The sequence below is a fragment of the Branchiostoma belcheri genome, unplaced genomic scaffold (genome assembly GCF_001625305.1).
Source record: "Branchiostoma belcheri isolate BF01 breed outbred unplaced genomic scaffold, Haploidv18h27 scaffold16, whole genome shotgun sequence".
NCBI lineage: Eukaryota > Metazoa > Chordata > Leptocardii > Amphioxiformes > Branchiostomatidae > Branchiostoma > Branchiostoma belcheri.
This window is the reverse complement of record NW_017803046.1, coordinates 1118205-1133068: the sequence shown is the minus strand read 5'-3', so window position 1 is coordinate 1133068 and position 14864 is coordinate 1118205. Positions and strand designations below refer to the sequence as shown.

Below are 14864 nucleotides of genomic sequence, written 5' to 3'. Positions count from 1 at the left end.
GCGCAACATTCTTGTTGTGTTCTGGTGGGCACACGGGAAATTCAGTTCTGTGCTTCGATGTTGAAAACTTGGCCCGGCGGACTGCCGGTGTTATCGCCAGTGGTTTACGGTGTATTTTTGTCGCCGGGACCAGGGTTGATTTAATCTACCAGTTAGAAACAATCCAGGGCCCCCGGCCTTTACCAAAAATAGTCCGGCAGCCGCAGGGGCAGGTGTGAAATCCACCTCTCTCAGTCTCTGTCATGAAGAGACGAGGAGGACTTTGCTGATGGATCTACGTACATACCTGCATTATAAGTCTGTATCATGTGCATGCAATACAGAAAACCCTCAGGCAAAAACATCATCCTAGAATAGCACACAGCCGAAGTTTTCACCCTGCACAAAGCGTTGCTGGTTGCTGCCCTGGCGTTATGTTGATAAGGGAGTCATATGAACTGTTGTACATGTAGGTTCTGTGAGGTTATTAAGGGAAGGGAGAACGCCCGCGTGTATCTAGAGTTGCACGATCTCATACCTCCGCCAAATGGTGTACGCATTTACGGTTTCTGATCTATTACGTCCTAATTTGCATTGCAGTTGAGCATATTTCTCCACCCAAATGACAGCAGCCCTTCAATGACAGTCTTATCGTAACAGGCTTACTACAGTATGTCCCTATCAATCATGCAAATACAACGAACTGTAGACTCATTGCATTCACGGCAGAAAGCTATACCGTCTTCGCATATAAAAATACCCCCACTTGTCTAAACGATTCTGTAAAGTACAGACGGTAAAGTACTATAAGGAAAGTAATTGAAGCAAGTGTAAAACTCAGTAGGTCTTTCAGAACGTCTAAATTTTACTCATAAAAAGAGCCTAAATGGACACTGGGATCTTCTGTTTCTGTATCATTTATTAGCCTATGGGTCTCGATTAGCTCTTCGAATCTCTAAACAATTTGTTTAAAGCTATCTAATGTTAATGGCCCTACTGTACCTGGTGACAGGGAGTTCCGCTCTCCGATAATTCTAGGAAAGAATTAGTTTTTTGAACACATCAATCCTTGGTTGACAACTCTGGTACTGGAAGGCGCATTGAACTTGGAACTGCGTGAGGTCTTAGTCAACAATTCACCCCATGCCTGCCACCCCACACCACGCAGAGGCGAGTAAGATGTACGCACGCCAAGAGTGCAGCTCTATTTAATGGCCTGATGGTAGCAATCTGTAAAAAGTCGATTTGTTCGTCCTCTGGAAACGCATTTAGCCCTTCGCAGGCGATGCATATTAGCCGCTTGGCTGAGCAGAATGAAGGGCCTGCGGCTAGTGTGTGTGTATTCAGACGGCGTGGTGTGAGCGGTGGCTCCCCGCCGTTAGAATCTTAACTTCAAACGGACGGACGGAGGAAGCCTCCAGGCTTCCAATATAGCTTTCATTCCAGACAAACCGAGAGCATTCATCACATGGTGCTCGGCTCAGGAAATATCTATTAGCAACACTTGTCAGGCTAATAACAGACATCGTTTACTATATTTTGGAGTTTTCTCTCTCTCTAGAATCTCATAGAAATCTTAACTTCAAACGGACGGACTCCAGGCTTCCAATATAGCTTTCATTCCAGACAAACCGAGAGCATTCATTACACGGTGCTCGGCTCAGGAAATATCTATTAGCAACACCTGTCGGGCTAATATTAGGTATCGTTTACTACATTTCGGAGTTACATACACAATACACACATACATGTATGAGCAAAGGAATAGATAATAGACTGGGACATATCGGTACATCAGATGTACGACTAGTTTTCATGTCTTTGTAATTTTTTGCATCATAATTTTAAATATATTACAGCTCAAATGGAGCCGACATGTGCATTACAACTAATGATTTTCTTTAGTCCACGAAACCCTTGAGGGTAGCATATATATGTCACCAATTGCAAGGACATCAAACAAAAGTTTGCGAAAGTGTACGACGCCCCTTAACAAGTAGAGTGGAAAACCCCTCCAACTTTCTTGCCGGCGGCCGCCATCTTGTTGTACTCGTCCACTGCCCTCTCCGTCTGTAACACCACACACTCCACACCCTGGCTCTGGACATGGTCGATCGTTCTCTGAGGAACCTTTTGAAGGAAGAACAAATCAAGACATTGAAGCTAGGTACAGAAACGATGACGCAGTTGGAATAGAACATCTTTTGGGAAGCATTGCAAACAGATATCATATCATACTTCGAAATTCTGCAACATGTGTGGCATCCTACACCCATATTTTCTAATATTGGTTACCATTCACTGACCTTATGTTAACTTTATATATACCTTCGCAAAAGGAAAACATATTGTTTTTGCTCAGTTTCTTCTTCTTCCTCGTTGCAGGCAAATAAAGTCAATGACCAGACGTCTGTCACCAAGGTAACGGGTGCTGTAGCAGACACCCTATGGTGTTGAGTTACATTGTGTAGCAGAACAGAGTTGGAGAGGATGCTCACCATACATATGAATGTATTTGACTTTGAGTAAGAATAAACAGAGCAGTACTAGTTTGTTGGGCTAGACCAGGTGAAGTTAACATTATGCATCTGCATCGTTGTAAGTGCCACCTTTGTAGTTCAATATGACAATAATAAACCATAGCAACACTACAACTGTTAAGTTAGAAATTTCATAGTAGGATCATTCCATTCGGCATTCATACTGCTCCTTCAACCTTCCGACTCATGGTTGTTAAATATCTTACCTTACACTTTGAGGTACAAAAGTCAGCGGGAACTTTTGCACATCAGTACTAAACTGGTGGAATAGTTGGACAGTACAGACCTGGAGAACTTCATTCATCCCCCGTCCGATGACTAAAGTATTCACGCCTTTCCTTAGAACCTCCTCCAGATCAGCCGGCTGAACTCCCGGTCTGTGCTGTATGATTACATAATATTTTCCACAATTGAACTTCACCGCCTTATGGTATTTCTACGTGTGCTTTTTTCTTCTTATATCAATCTTTGTTCACAAATTACATATGCAAATTTAGAGTTATGAATTCTCTCTGACATCTGCGTTGTGATATTAGCAGAACTGGGAATGGTCGACATTTTGTGGTAGAATGTTCGAGGTATATGCAGGTTATAGGCAAACTATGTTTCCACACTTTGTACATGTACACTTGTGTTATATGGGCGAATTTACCATTCGTTTGCTATCAGAAAAAACTATATGTTCTCATATTTACCACATTTCAATGTAGTTTAATGTAGATTCATTACTCTTATTAGTTGTATATTTCTAAACACTTCTTTTTGGGACCTCAGTTAGGTCAACGGGGAAGAAGTGTACAACAAAGGTCTTCATTTATTCATCTAATACCCATACGTTTCGCTCAAAAAAATCGTGAAAGCTGCCGAGTTTTATCAAGGATATAACGTCCTTGGAAGTACGCAGTCATCTGTACGGTGCCCGACTACAAACCGTCATTTCCAGCCGCCCTGAGAAGTAATTTCCCCCGCGAAAGCTTGCCGAAGGACCAGGTGTTTAACCTGTGTGCCCAGGAGTCGGCAGGCAGGGGAGTTAGGCTGACCCAGGGGCACACATACACACGTGACGTGTGAACTAGTGAACGAGCTTGAAATATTTAGTAGCTTCCCCCCCCCCCAAAAAAAAATCCGACTGTTCTTAAAAATATAAGAACAAGAGAATAAAGCAAAATACATGTTGATTTGATTATATGTATGACATCCACCAGCATGAATTTTCGTCCGTTTCCAAAACAAAACAAAAACATACTGTAAATCGTACAAAGCAGCTGCAAATTAGAAAATATGTACGCAGCAAACTGAAAAAAAATATTGGAAATCGATACTAATGTTGTACAGTGCCAATCAATTCCAAAGGAAAGATGAAAACGCGAACAATTGAAAATGAAGTCTGTTGTTCACCAACCCCATAGTGTTTAGTTATGTTATATGACCACGTAGATTTCATAATGAAGGCATTTTTACTAATCCTTTTAATTCGCACGCTCGCATCAGTTTTGGGGTTCCCAGATAATGCCATCCATATAATCTAATCAGCATGGCCAAACCGTAAAAAAAACAGTTGATCATTCTATTTTTGATCTTCTTACATTGCATGATATTTTTGTAACCTCTCCGGGCTGTGTGCTAATGATAGTATATTGTAAAATGGAACGCGTGAAACCGATAAAGACAGTTGAAACAAATTCGTTCACGAGTTCTTGATTTAAAACTCGGCTGCATACGACAGATCTCGTGGGGAATTTATAGTTCCTTAGAAGCAGGTTTTTAGAACTCGGCACCCGTTTGAAGTTTCCACAAATTGGCCCCACAAGAAATTAATTCCCTTTGCCAATGATGCATTACGAAAGAGTACTGCTGCTTAGCAAGTACCTAGTTGGATACAAAACTTGGATATTTTTTTATATCTGCAGAAACTTTCCTCATTACTTATGTAAATTAGGTAACGATTTGCCGCATATTATCTGCCTACCATGCATTATGACAGTCGTGAACACTTTTTGAAGTAATCACCTTCCAAAGTCTCAAATAAAATCGGTCCCTGCAGTTCAACAAAAGCTAATTGTCAAGAACTTGTACGTTTCCTTTTCAGTGGATTGTCGTATGGATTCACAAATTTAGCACATTATATACATGATTCACTTTGACAGTCACTGATTGGTCCGCACATTAGTCACGTGGTACGTACGTCAGTGCCGGTTTCCCGCCAGTCCCAGGCACGGCTGCCGCCCGGCCACACCTTACAGTCCTTGTACCTCCCGCCACCCTCCACACGCATCGACCCCCACGACAGGCTGGCGATCTTCGGGGACGTCATAACTACAAAACAAACAAACTAACTAACAAACATAGAATCAGTTGCAGATGCGGGAGACTAGTGTAAACCCTGATTTTTTTTAATGGTACCGTTTTCATGGTCATTTCTCTACCGTGAACTTATCATTACCGCTATCAATCTTTTGTGTTTCATCATCTACTTTGCACCACCGTGAAGATTAAGTTCTGTGAACATGTCCATTTTCCTCAGACCGTGAAACATTGTAACGAAGTACATGTAGTATTGAAATGAAAACAATATAGACCAATGAGTATTGAAATGAAGTGAATTTGAATTACAGTATGTTAAAGTAACAACAGTATCAGAGTCGCCTTGATGTAAGTTTGACAAACAACATGGCGGACATGACAGTCGATGATCAGATGCAATCTTATTGGCCTACTTAAATTGTGATTGACAGCTAGCCAAGACCGGCCTCTGGTTGGCCCCCCAGAGTTGCCCTGGTGTAGCGCTGAAGTGTACGGGACTACAGTGCCTCGGCCATGTCGGCATCTTCACTCTACGTTCGACCACTTAACCTTGGATCCCGAATATAAACCTCCCTACAGTACATTATCTTCTGGTATGATCTAGCTCAGATCAAGGAGGTTCTTTTGAACCTTGCGCATGCCTCCTTGCTCAGAAAATATACAGACACGTTGGCAAAAAGCCGACTAGGGGAGCCTATTAGTAAAGGCTTATTAAAGTTTGTATCTCCCAAAAAAGCTTGGCTGCATGCGATATACTTCACTTAAAGGGAACGTACCCACACTCGTTAATATTGTTAATGGCATCACTGGTTAAAAGATGGCCATATCAGGAATATTCATCATACCCCCCGATGCCAACGTAGCTGAAACGCCACCTATCGACCACGCCCATTATAACAACTTGTATTATGCCTAGACAGGGCCTGGTGAAAGTTACATTGTGGCTACGTTTATATTGGACCTGTTCCAAGCCTTAAATCCCTTTCATATCAAATATTTGACACAGTTATAGTCCACACAAGTAAACATTTATAATGATCTCAAATCGTACAAGTAGTTGGTCTCTCCCGAGAGACCAAATTTTGAAATGATTCAGTTAAGTTGTATTGAATTGCCTGGCATTGTGGCAACTTTGTAGGCTATTGCACAAACTACCCGTGGTCATAGAGGGCTGAAAATAGCAGCACCCCGCATTCTCAACATTGCAAACTGACTCTTTGGCAGCAGCGAATGGCGTGTCGGACTACCCACCCTGTATTGTGTATTGTCAACTGTGTATGAAATTTTCAACTTATTTTTTTAGTGGGAGTCGCCTGAACGGTCCCTTGGTTACACTTTCAGGTTACGGATCAGAGACACCTCACGGGGGACTGTTCATTAATGCCTGAACGCTGGCATGTAGCATAAGCTATCAAATGTTGTTGCTGTAGCAGAATACTTAGTGTAAACGTCTTAACGTAACGTTACGACAGCAAACAAACGAAATCTGGCCCCCTCCCTTCCGTTCAGCTCATAATTTGCGTAAAATGTTTATTTTGTAAAATGGATGTCATCGTTGTGATGGTAAACAAACTGTCAAGAAAAATGTTCTTGCCCATGTTTTCAGTTCAAGATCATAATTTCCACGTTCCTTACCTTAGAGGGGCCGAGACTCACAGCCGTAAGCTAGCTGCAAGCAGCTACGACTGGGCATGGGATAAACAACGCCGCTGACCTCTGACCTTCACGTTGGCGCTTCCCACTCGCCCAAAGGGGTGCACAACAGGATAAAAACCTGAAGTGTCTTTCCTTCCGTGTGACGCGGTGTGTTACTGATTGGCTCTCATCATATTCATGTTTGTCAAAATGTAGTTGAGTCCTATAGAACCATTTAAGAACCAAAGGCTACAAGCCCGTCATCTTCGTTTTGATAGCGTCGTGGATATGTTTTTTTTTTAACACGGACAACTCTAGAATATAGTACATACCTTAGCAGACACTGAACGAAATTGTCTTCCTGGATGCCATCCGATTTGTAACGGCAACCCCGAGAAAAAGATTTCTTTCGGGGTTGCCGTTACAAGTTGCATGGATGGCACCCAGGCTACGCGAAATTGGCATTTGCCTAAACAATAGTGATCATCTATCAGGTAAGTCTGGATAGTTGCTTTGATGGGCATTTCATGCAACCATTCCCAGACTTATGGGGCATTTGCTTTGATACCTGCTGGAGTTATATAGGCAGGGCTCAGTCCACAAAAAGTCATGGGGCCTTTTCTTTAGGAATATAGTAATAATTACACATACAGCAAATATTGTCTTTGTAATTACGTAAAGGAAATTAAGCGAGCCACCACTTCTGTGATGTCATGTGTTATGCAGATATGATGGCGCCAGTGGATCACAAGTTCCAGAAAGTTCAACCGCCCCTTGATAGATGGTTGTAAGACCCTGATGGAAATGGTTTCTTTCATTCCTCTTGACAAAAAAAAAAAACAAAAAAAAAACAAAAAAAAAGACGTCACAGAAGTGGAATAAGCCCAATTTTGTGCTGGGAATCACAATTCAAGCTCGCCCCTTTGGCATCGCCAAAATGTTGTTTTGCTCAGAACAAGGAGGTTTAAAAAGGATTGAACCTCCTTGTTCAGAATAAAGTAACCAGCTGGCCATGGACACTACGCAATATTTTGTACAAGAATTGTGAACAGTGTGTATGGAGGATTACAAGCTATATTGGATTTTTTTCTGTTCTTGTATAGCTTTAAGAGACGAATAATAGTAGTGCTCAGTGTCAGCCCAGTATTGTCAAAATTGTTGGAAATATGTGTATGACCCTAAGAGACCTAAGACTGTGCCACGGTTAACAGCAGTGGAGATAAGAAGTTGCAAACATCTTTATTCTACAAGTGTTTTGTTCTAAAAAGAAATAAGTAATTAGTTCTTATTGACGCAGTATTTTACGCTATACTGGACTATAATTATAATGTCTCTCAACGTTGCCTACTGAGGAAAAAGGTTAAAGCTGCATTATGTAACTTTTTACGCAAAAATTTGAAATATTCTCATTATACTAAATTTCAGTGTCTACGGTATTTTACAACAAACCAGGTTATACGGGTTCATTTTACACTAATATCATTTCCTTTTTTTCTGTATTGTGGCATATTCCCTGACAAGGTGATCACCTAACAGTACACTACAATTCACATTGTTGTTTTGCTGTGTTGAGTATTTTGATGTGCATACGACGTTTGTGACGTTAATACCTCTGTTCTACTGGAACATGGCGTAGTAAAAAGTACATGAAAACGAAATCACAGATTATTGTCTACATATCAATTCTTAGCTTACTTATACTCGACGGGAACTTCTTTTGTACAACTTTTGGCTGCACATGATTCAAGCCCGAAGAAACCATGCCCAAAGGATGTGTCACTTATCCCATGGTTCTTTGTGCAAATATTCACACGACTGTTCAAGAAGTCCGATCTGTAAACGGTAAGCATGACGTCACGTCCGGATCCTACTCCGGAATCACCTCCAGTTCCGGAATCATCTCCAGCTGTAACCTCCTGTCCTGCAGCGACCAGTGTCTCCACGCGCACCGGAAACATTTCTGGTGCCTGCGAATTTCCCAGCATTCCCTGTCGTCCATGGGTTTCCTGATTGGCGCGCCGCACCTGCAGCAGTTGACCCGGATGTTGACGGTGCTGCGGCACCGCTGACTGCAGGGCGTGTTCGGGTGGTGCACGTCATCACACGGGTGGCCGCAGGGGAGGAGCTTCTTACACGGGACAGCTGGAGGGAGAAGGTGGATGCATTTGTTTATAAGCTTTACCATCACAACACAACTCTAAAGTCCACTGGTGAAATAGCTATGAGAAGACTCAAAATGATATAAACTACGGAGATGTCGATATTAGAAAAATATCTTTATCTAAAGCACATTGTACATGTATAGGGGCCTTTTACACTTCAAATTTTAAAATATCCTTATCAGATTTCATATAGGACTGTCAAACTTTACGTAAGATATTACGCCATATGGATTTAGAAAAATACCCAGCCCCCGTTTTAGACTATAGCTATTAGTATGCTTGCACGTTTTCTGGTCATAACAATCAAACTATATAACTTCCATCAAAACAAAAAAAAAGAGTGTTCCAGAAAGTGTACTTTTTCAAATGCTGTTTAGGATATCCGACAATTGCACATACGGATGGATGGAAAAGAAAAAAAGCAAGCTCCGCCCCTGAGGCGTCGCCAAAATATCGTAGGCATTGACAAAATAGCGAGAACATTCGTAGCTCGTCCCTAATATAATCCAGGCTTACCTCTTGTCTCCTCAATAGTGCCAATCACCACCGAGTCTAGAGGCTCATGGGACGGCAGGAACGTCAGGTGCACCAGCTGGTCCGTGACGTCATCGACGTTGGGCAGGTCAGCTTCCAGCAGTGACGTCATCCTCTCCTCTATCTCTTTGCTCACGTCCATCATCGCAAAGTCGTTGCCGTGTGACAAGACCTTCCTGGCAAAGTCCAGCGAACTCTTCAAGCTCGCCAACGTCGTGTCCAAGAAGTCCTCGTGTATGTTGAGTTCCTTTTCGCGACTTGAGACGATTTCACTGAGCTTCTTCAGCAGCAGCTTGTGCTGCTTGTCGATCTTCCTCTCCACGCGCTGCTTGAGCTTCTCCGTCGCCGTCGCTAGCTGGCGCTTCACCGCGGCCTTGTTCTCTTCCAAAGTGAGCGACGTCTTGGCCAGGGCGCTTTGGACAACCTTGATTTCGTGGATCCGCCCCTCGCTGAGAGAGGAAAGCTCCGTGAGGACGTCTTTCGTGTCGTCCACGAGTTCAGTCAGGTAGACGTACTCGTGCTCTGGTTCTCTGTGGTCGATGACGGTACAGTCGTGGCACACAGGAATCCTGACAAGGGATAAAGGAGCATTATGCAGCATTTTTCACCAAAAAAACGAAATATTTCAGTTGAAAAAAATCTTCGTGTCATTGTAATTTACTTCCACTTTTCAATATATTTCCCCTATTATTTTGTATTTCTAACATTTATGGTTTGCGCTAGAACAGCGCAGCCCACATGATGCGCACTCAGTTTGTGGTACCACCCCCAAACTACCAGATAGAATGTAAACAAACATGGATGTGTTTCCAGTTTTAGACACACTTATAAAGAGCCATACTATGGCACCTTCACTCCCTTAATGTCATTGAGGAAAAATGTCACCCCAATGTCATTTTTGTTAATTTGCCAAACAATCTACCCGCTGCCCGTGTCCCTCCCCCTTCCGGTCAGTCCCCTCTCACTTCCGCCCACCACGGCCCGGACACATGTGCTCCCGCCGTCACCCCTGACACTTGGACAGAGCTAGGCGAGGACGCACACGTGGCCCTGGCCTCGCTCTCCCCTCTATTACGCGAACAAGCCAGCCGCACAAAATGGGCGGCCTTCGCAGACGGCACCTGGGCGAACTTACGGACCATTCTCCGGACTTTCTTGTTGTTCTGTACATTCTACTGCATCCCGCCATTTCCGGCATCGGTTGACACGCTAGAAACATACGTAGAGTTTCTGGCTCGGTCGTTCCAGGCACCGGCTTCCATCGGAAACTACCTGGCTGGACTTAAGACACTGCACATCCTCTTCGGCTACGCAACGGACGCTTTCCTGACCACGGACATCACGCTGTTGAAACGCGGCTTGCAGCGACGGATGGGCCACACGCCGCGACAAGTCGCCCCGTTCACACCGGAGGTACTGCTCCAGATCTATGAACATTTGGACATATTCAGAGACCCTTTCCATGCCACTATCTGGACTTTACTTTTACTGAGTTTCTTTACATTCCAACGTAAGTCTAACTTTTTGCCGAAAGGTAGGTTTGATCCTGCTAAGCAATGTACCGTATCTGACTTCAGGCTTTACAGCGACTCAAATTATGTTTGTACGTATTCGATGGTCCAAAACGATCCAATGTGCAGAGCGTGTATTATACATTCCAGTCCTAGCGATACCCAACTCCCCTCTGTGTCCCGTTTCTGCATTTAGACACATGCAACGGCTACATAGTTCGTATAGAGGACCCGCCGTGTTTATTGTACGTCGTTCTGCTCGCTTCGTTCCCTTGACTCAAGCCGTGTTTGACAAAGCTTTCAAATGTATTCTTGAGCGTGCGGGCCTGAACCCACATCTGTACTCACTACACAGTGGGCGGCGCGGCGGGGCCACATTCGCCTTCCGCGCCGGGGTGCCCGTCGAGCTAATCAGGTTGCAGGGCGATTGGCGCTCGAATGCCTATTTGCTCTACCTAAAAGTCCCTCTCCGCACACGGCTTGAATTGTGCACGAGGATGATCAGACGTATCCGCCCTGTGCTACCTAAAAGTCCCTCTCCGCACACGGCTTGAATTGTGCACGAGGATGATCAGACGTATCCGCTCTGTGCATTAGTAGCGAACTATCTAGTGTAAATATTTCTCCGCATTATTTTTTTCACATGTTAGTAGCGTGTAGTCATGTTTTCTCTGCCTTTTATTGTTTATTTACGCACAATGGCCCGGCCGTTCCTTGTTTTCATGCGTGGTCTGCTGCGGCCTTATTTTGTTTCATCAGTGGACACGTCCGTGCATTATGTTCTATCAGTAGTTAGGTTTATGACAGGGGTAGATGGGTGGTGGTGTCGCTTCGCTTCTCCTCGCTTTGCTCCGCCTGAAAGTTTTTTCCTTGTTGTTTATTTATTTTTTATTTTTATTTTTTTTTGCTCTTTCTCTTCTCTGCGGAGCGGTTTGGCCTTATTTTTGGCATGTTTTGGACGGGAAAGTCCGTGAATAAATTTCCCCGCTCTTGGCCAAACTCGCCTCCGTCTTCACTTGTTTTCAGAGCTAATTGAGGAAAAATGTCACCCCAATGTCATTTTTGTTAATTTGCCAAACAATCTACCCGCTGCCCGTGTCCCTCCCCCTTCCGGTCAGTCCCCTCTCACTTCCGCCCACCACGGCCCGGACACATGTGCTCCCGCCGTCACCCCTGACACTTGGACAGAGCTAGGCGAGGACGCACACGTGGCCCTGGCCTCGCTCTCCCCTCTATTCTCAACCCACCACCACCCCCTACTCCTGCCACGGTTTTAAATAGAGACGTTTATCAGTTCCGTTTTCTGCGTTACGAAATTTCTATATATCATTGTCTGTATATTTATGTCTAGATGCTGTATTGGTTGGCATGTTTTGGACGGGAAAGTCCGTGAATAAATTTCCCCGCTCTTGGCCAAACTCGCCTCCGTCTTCACTTGTTTTCAGAGCTAATTGGAGTAGATTAGATCTATCTTACATTGTGAAGAAATGACCAGAAATTTACTTTTTGTATCGCTCTAATGTTATATAATGCAGCTTTAACAGTTTTAGTGTTTTGTTTTGTCTTGTTGCGTCAATCTGTACTCTGTACTGTACAAATTCAACAACAAACAAGTAAAAGAAAAAAGTATACTGAAAAAAGCTCACAAATGTAACAATAGACAAAGCCCTATTGTTATTTTCAAGGACCACATATATTGCCCACCTGCACGTCGTGCAGAAGAACCTCATGACTTGATTGTCGTGTTTCTCGCACAAGGGAGTCTTGGCGTTCTTCAGCGGCGCTTCCGTCTTGGAGGCCCGGATGGTGTCCAGCGCCACCAGGCAGTGGTCCCGGGTCAGACGGACCCGCTTGTGAGCTGCAGTACAAGATAGTGATAGTGCTTCTTTCTTACATTTGCCAAGAGGGCAATAAGTTTTCGGAAATAATTTTCCTATCATACCTTAAGAAGCCATTGGTGGATTCTTGTGAACCTTGGTGTGTAGGTGGGTGTCAACAGAACACTGACGTCGATAATGGGCCACCTAGCGACTTTCTATGGTACCGGTTTTGTATATCATCGGGCTATCCTTGAACTGGATCCTCACCACACACTCTAACGCCCCAGGGTACACAACTCTCTTCTAACATACGTCTACTGACATTTGTGTTCACCTTTTGTTGCTAACAGTTCAGTGAACCTTCTAATCTCCAAGCAGATCTTTCGGTGGCTGAAAGACGGTTGTATAAATTGGCTAGGCAGTATCCATATGCCAAGCAGTTATCGTTGGGTCGTCATGAAAAAAGATACCAGCAGTACTAAAAAGAAAGCCCGAGAAAAACACCTGGGGTTGTGTGGCGTAACGGCAGAGCATCAATTAGAACCAAGAGGTCCCGGGTTCAAAACCTGTCAAGTCACCAACCTTGTGCATCAGGTGAAAATGAGTATGGCAGAATGATCATTATCATAGTCGTGGGCATTAAAGAACAAACAAACAAACAAACAAACAAACAAACAAACAAAAACGTCTAAAACACGCCCGAACCTCTGCTTTGAGAGTCACAAACATGCCCCTCACCATTGACGCAGTCCGGGCACAGGAACTCGTCGCACGTCAGGCAGCGGGCGGACGCCGCCTCGGGGCTGTCGTTCTCCGCGCAGTTGTTACACATCACGTCCTCGTGTTTACTGGAAGGGAAACGATTCGTGTTTAGACAGATTATATAACGAAGCTCGATTTACCCGTGGGAACGCCATTTCTCTCTCAAGGTCACCATGACTCAAGAAGCCACTTTTGGGCATGATTAAAATAACATACTGAAGCACCAACCGTATGATTTGGTTAGCCACACTCGATCAAGCATTTGATTGCGCAGTATCTGCAATAAGACTTACAAGTAGATATTTGGACCATGTTCAATTCGTTGCAGGCCCTATTGAAGAGATGTTGTGTTCTACTGCCTGCCATTGTCTAAACAAATATCGCTGATAAAATGAAAACCCGTTGTAATTCTGTGTGGCGATTATTAAACGCGGTTCATGTTGTTTAGAACATATCGCAGAGTGTACATAGCATGCGTGTACCTGTGGATTTTCCTGTATATGTCCACGGTGTCTCGGAGACTCTCCACGAAGAAGTTGTCCTTCAGTCTAGTCACGCCCCCCTCGGGCAAGCAGGTTGCCGTCCGACATGTTGGACAGAACAGTCGGCTCCTCTCGCCGCGCTGTTTCTCCAGCGACTGTTCCAAACACTCCAGACAGAACGTGTGCAGGCAGGCCAGGACTTTGGGCGTCTTGTACGGCTCGTAACAAACCTTGCACTGCAAGAAGTCGTCTGAAATCTGACTGAGAAGAGAGGAGGACGCCATCGTGTGGGTGACGTGGGGTCGTTCGCAATGTCGTCCTGTATCTGGGTCTGTCTCGGCACGCGTGAGTGTGAGCTCGTCAGGTCAGTTGTACGGACATGCCTGGAGGCTAGCGGCTGTAGTATAGTCATTCTTACAGCAACAAACTCTGTTTACTGACGTATCTGTATCTGCAGAGCCGGTATAACCACAATGCGCCGTAACACACCAGCTTTGCAGGCACGCGGCGCGGCGGTAGCTAGCTATATTACACCGAATGACCTGTTACACTCAACACTTTGCGCACATTTAGGAGTTGTTTAAAACGTTCTAGTGATATCGATGATGCCCCAACTGTACTTGGCGACAGTGAGTTCCACTCCACGATAGTTCTAGGAATATACGAGTTTTTGAACACCTCAATTCTTGGTTGATAACCCTGAAATTTGAAGGCACGACTGTTTCTTGTTAATTTCTTAGTATAATCAGTCTTATCCTTGTAGTAGGGCTTATTTTTCGAGTATCAAGCAATCTGAACAAAATTTTCTACATGTTTGAGCTCACTTTATTCAGTTCAAAACATCTTATCTGGAGTTCACGGACTGCATGTTTGAGACGTCTATTATATATACGGTCTAACTTTAGGGAATCCAATTCATACATTAAGTACATATCTGTCTCGTGGGAAACAATGTATATGAATGATTTACTAGTATTTCGAAATCCACGTAACATTGTCTCAAACATGGCAGGCAAGACGGCTGAATATTGTCAAGATATTACATTAGAATTGGGACATATATATAATAGAACATTCAAAATAGTAATTACACATTATATTAGATAAACGTTAAAACAGTATTTGCCAGGATGTA

At 43.9% G+C, this 14864-nt stretch overlaps 1 protein-coding gene across 1 annotated transcript; it reads right to left on the bottom strand.

The window, feature by feature from the left end:
* Window positions 1-888: 888 nt before the first annotated feature.
* On the bottom strand, window positions 889-14013 carry LOC109465881 (E3 ubiquitin-protein ligase TRIM56-like). The gene is made up of 9 exons (XM_019763370.1): window positions 13730-14013; window positions 13224-13333; window positions 12370-12523; window positions 9137-9723; window positions 8330-8600; window positions 5604-5629; window positions 4705-4835; window positions 2806-2901; window positions 889-2109 (listed from the first exon to the last, which is right to left on the bottom strand). The coding sequence occupies exons 1-9, from the start codon at window positions 14011-14013 to the stop codon at window positions 1969-1971; spliced, it is 1800 nt and encodes a 599-aa protein (XP_019618929.1). The 3' UTR covers window positions 889-1968.
* Window positions 14014-14864: the final 851 nt, after the last annotated feature.

Coding starts and splice junctions, on each gene's coding strand:
- LOC109465881 (XM_019763370.1), bottom strand. CDS start 14,013: ATGGCGTCCTCCTCTCTTCTCAGTCAGATTTCAGACGACTTCTTGCAG. Junction 13,334..13,729: donor ATATACAGGAAAATCCACAG/GTACACGCATGC, acceptor TTTCCCTTCCAG/TAAACACGAGGACGTGATGT. Junction 9,724..12,369: donor TTCTTCTGCACGACGTGCAG/GTGGGCAATATA, acceptor ATCCCTTGTCAG/GATTCCTGTGTGCCACGACT.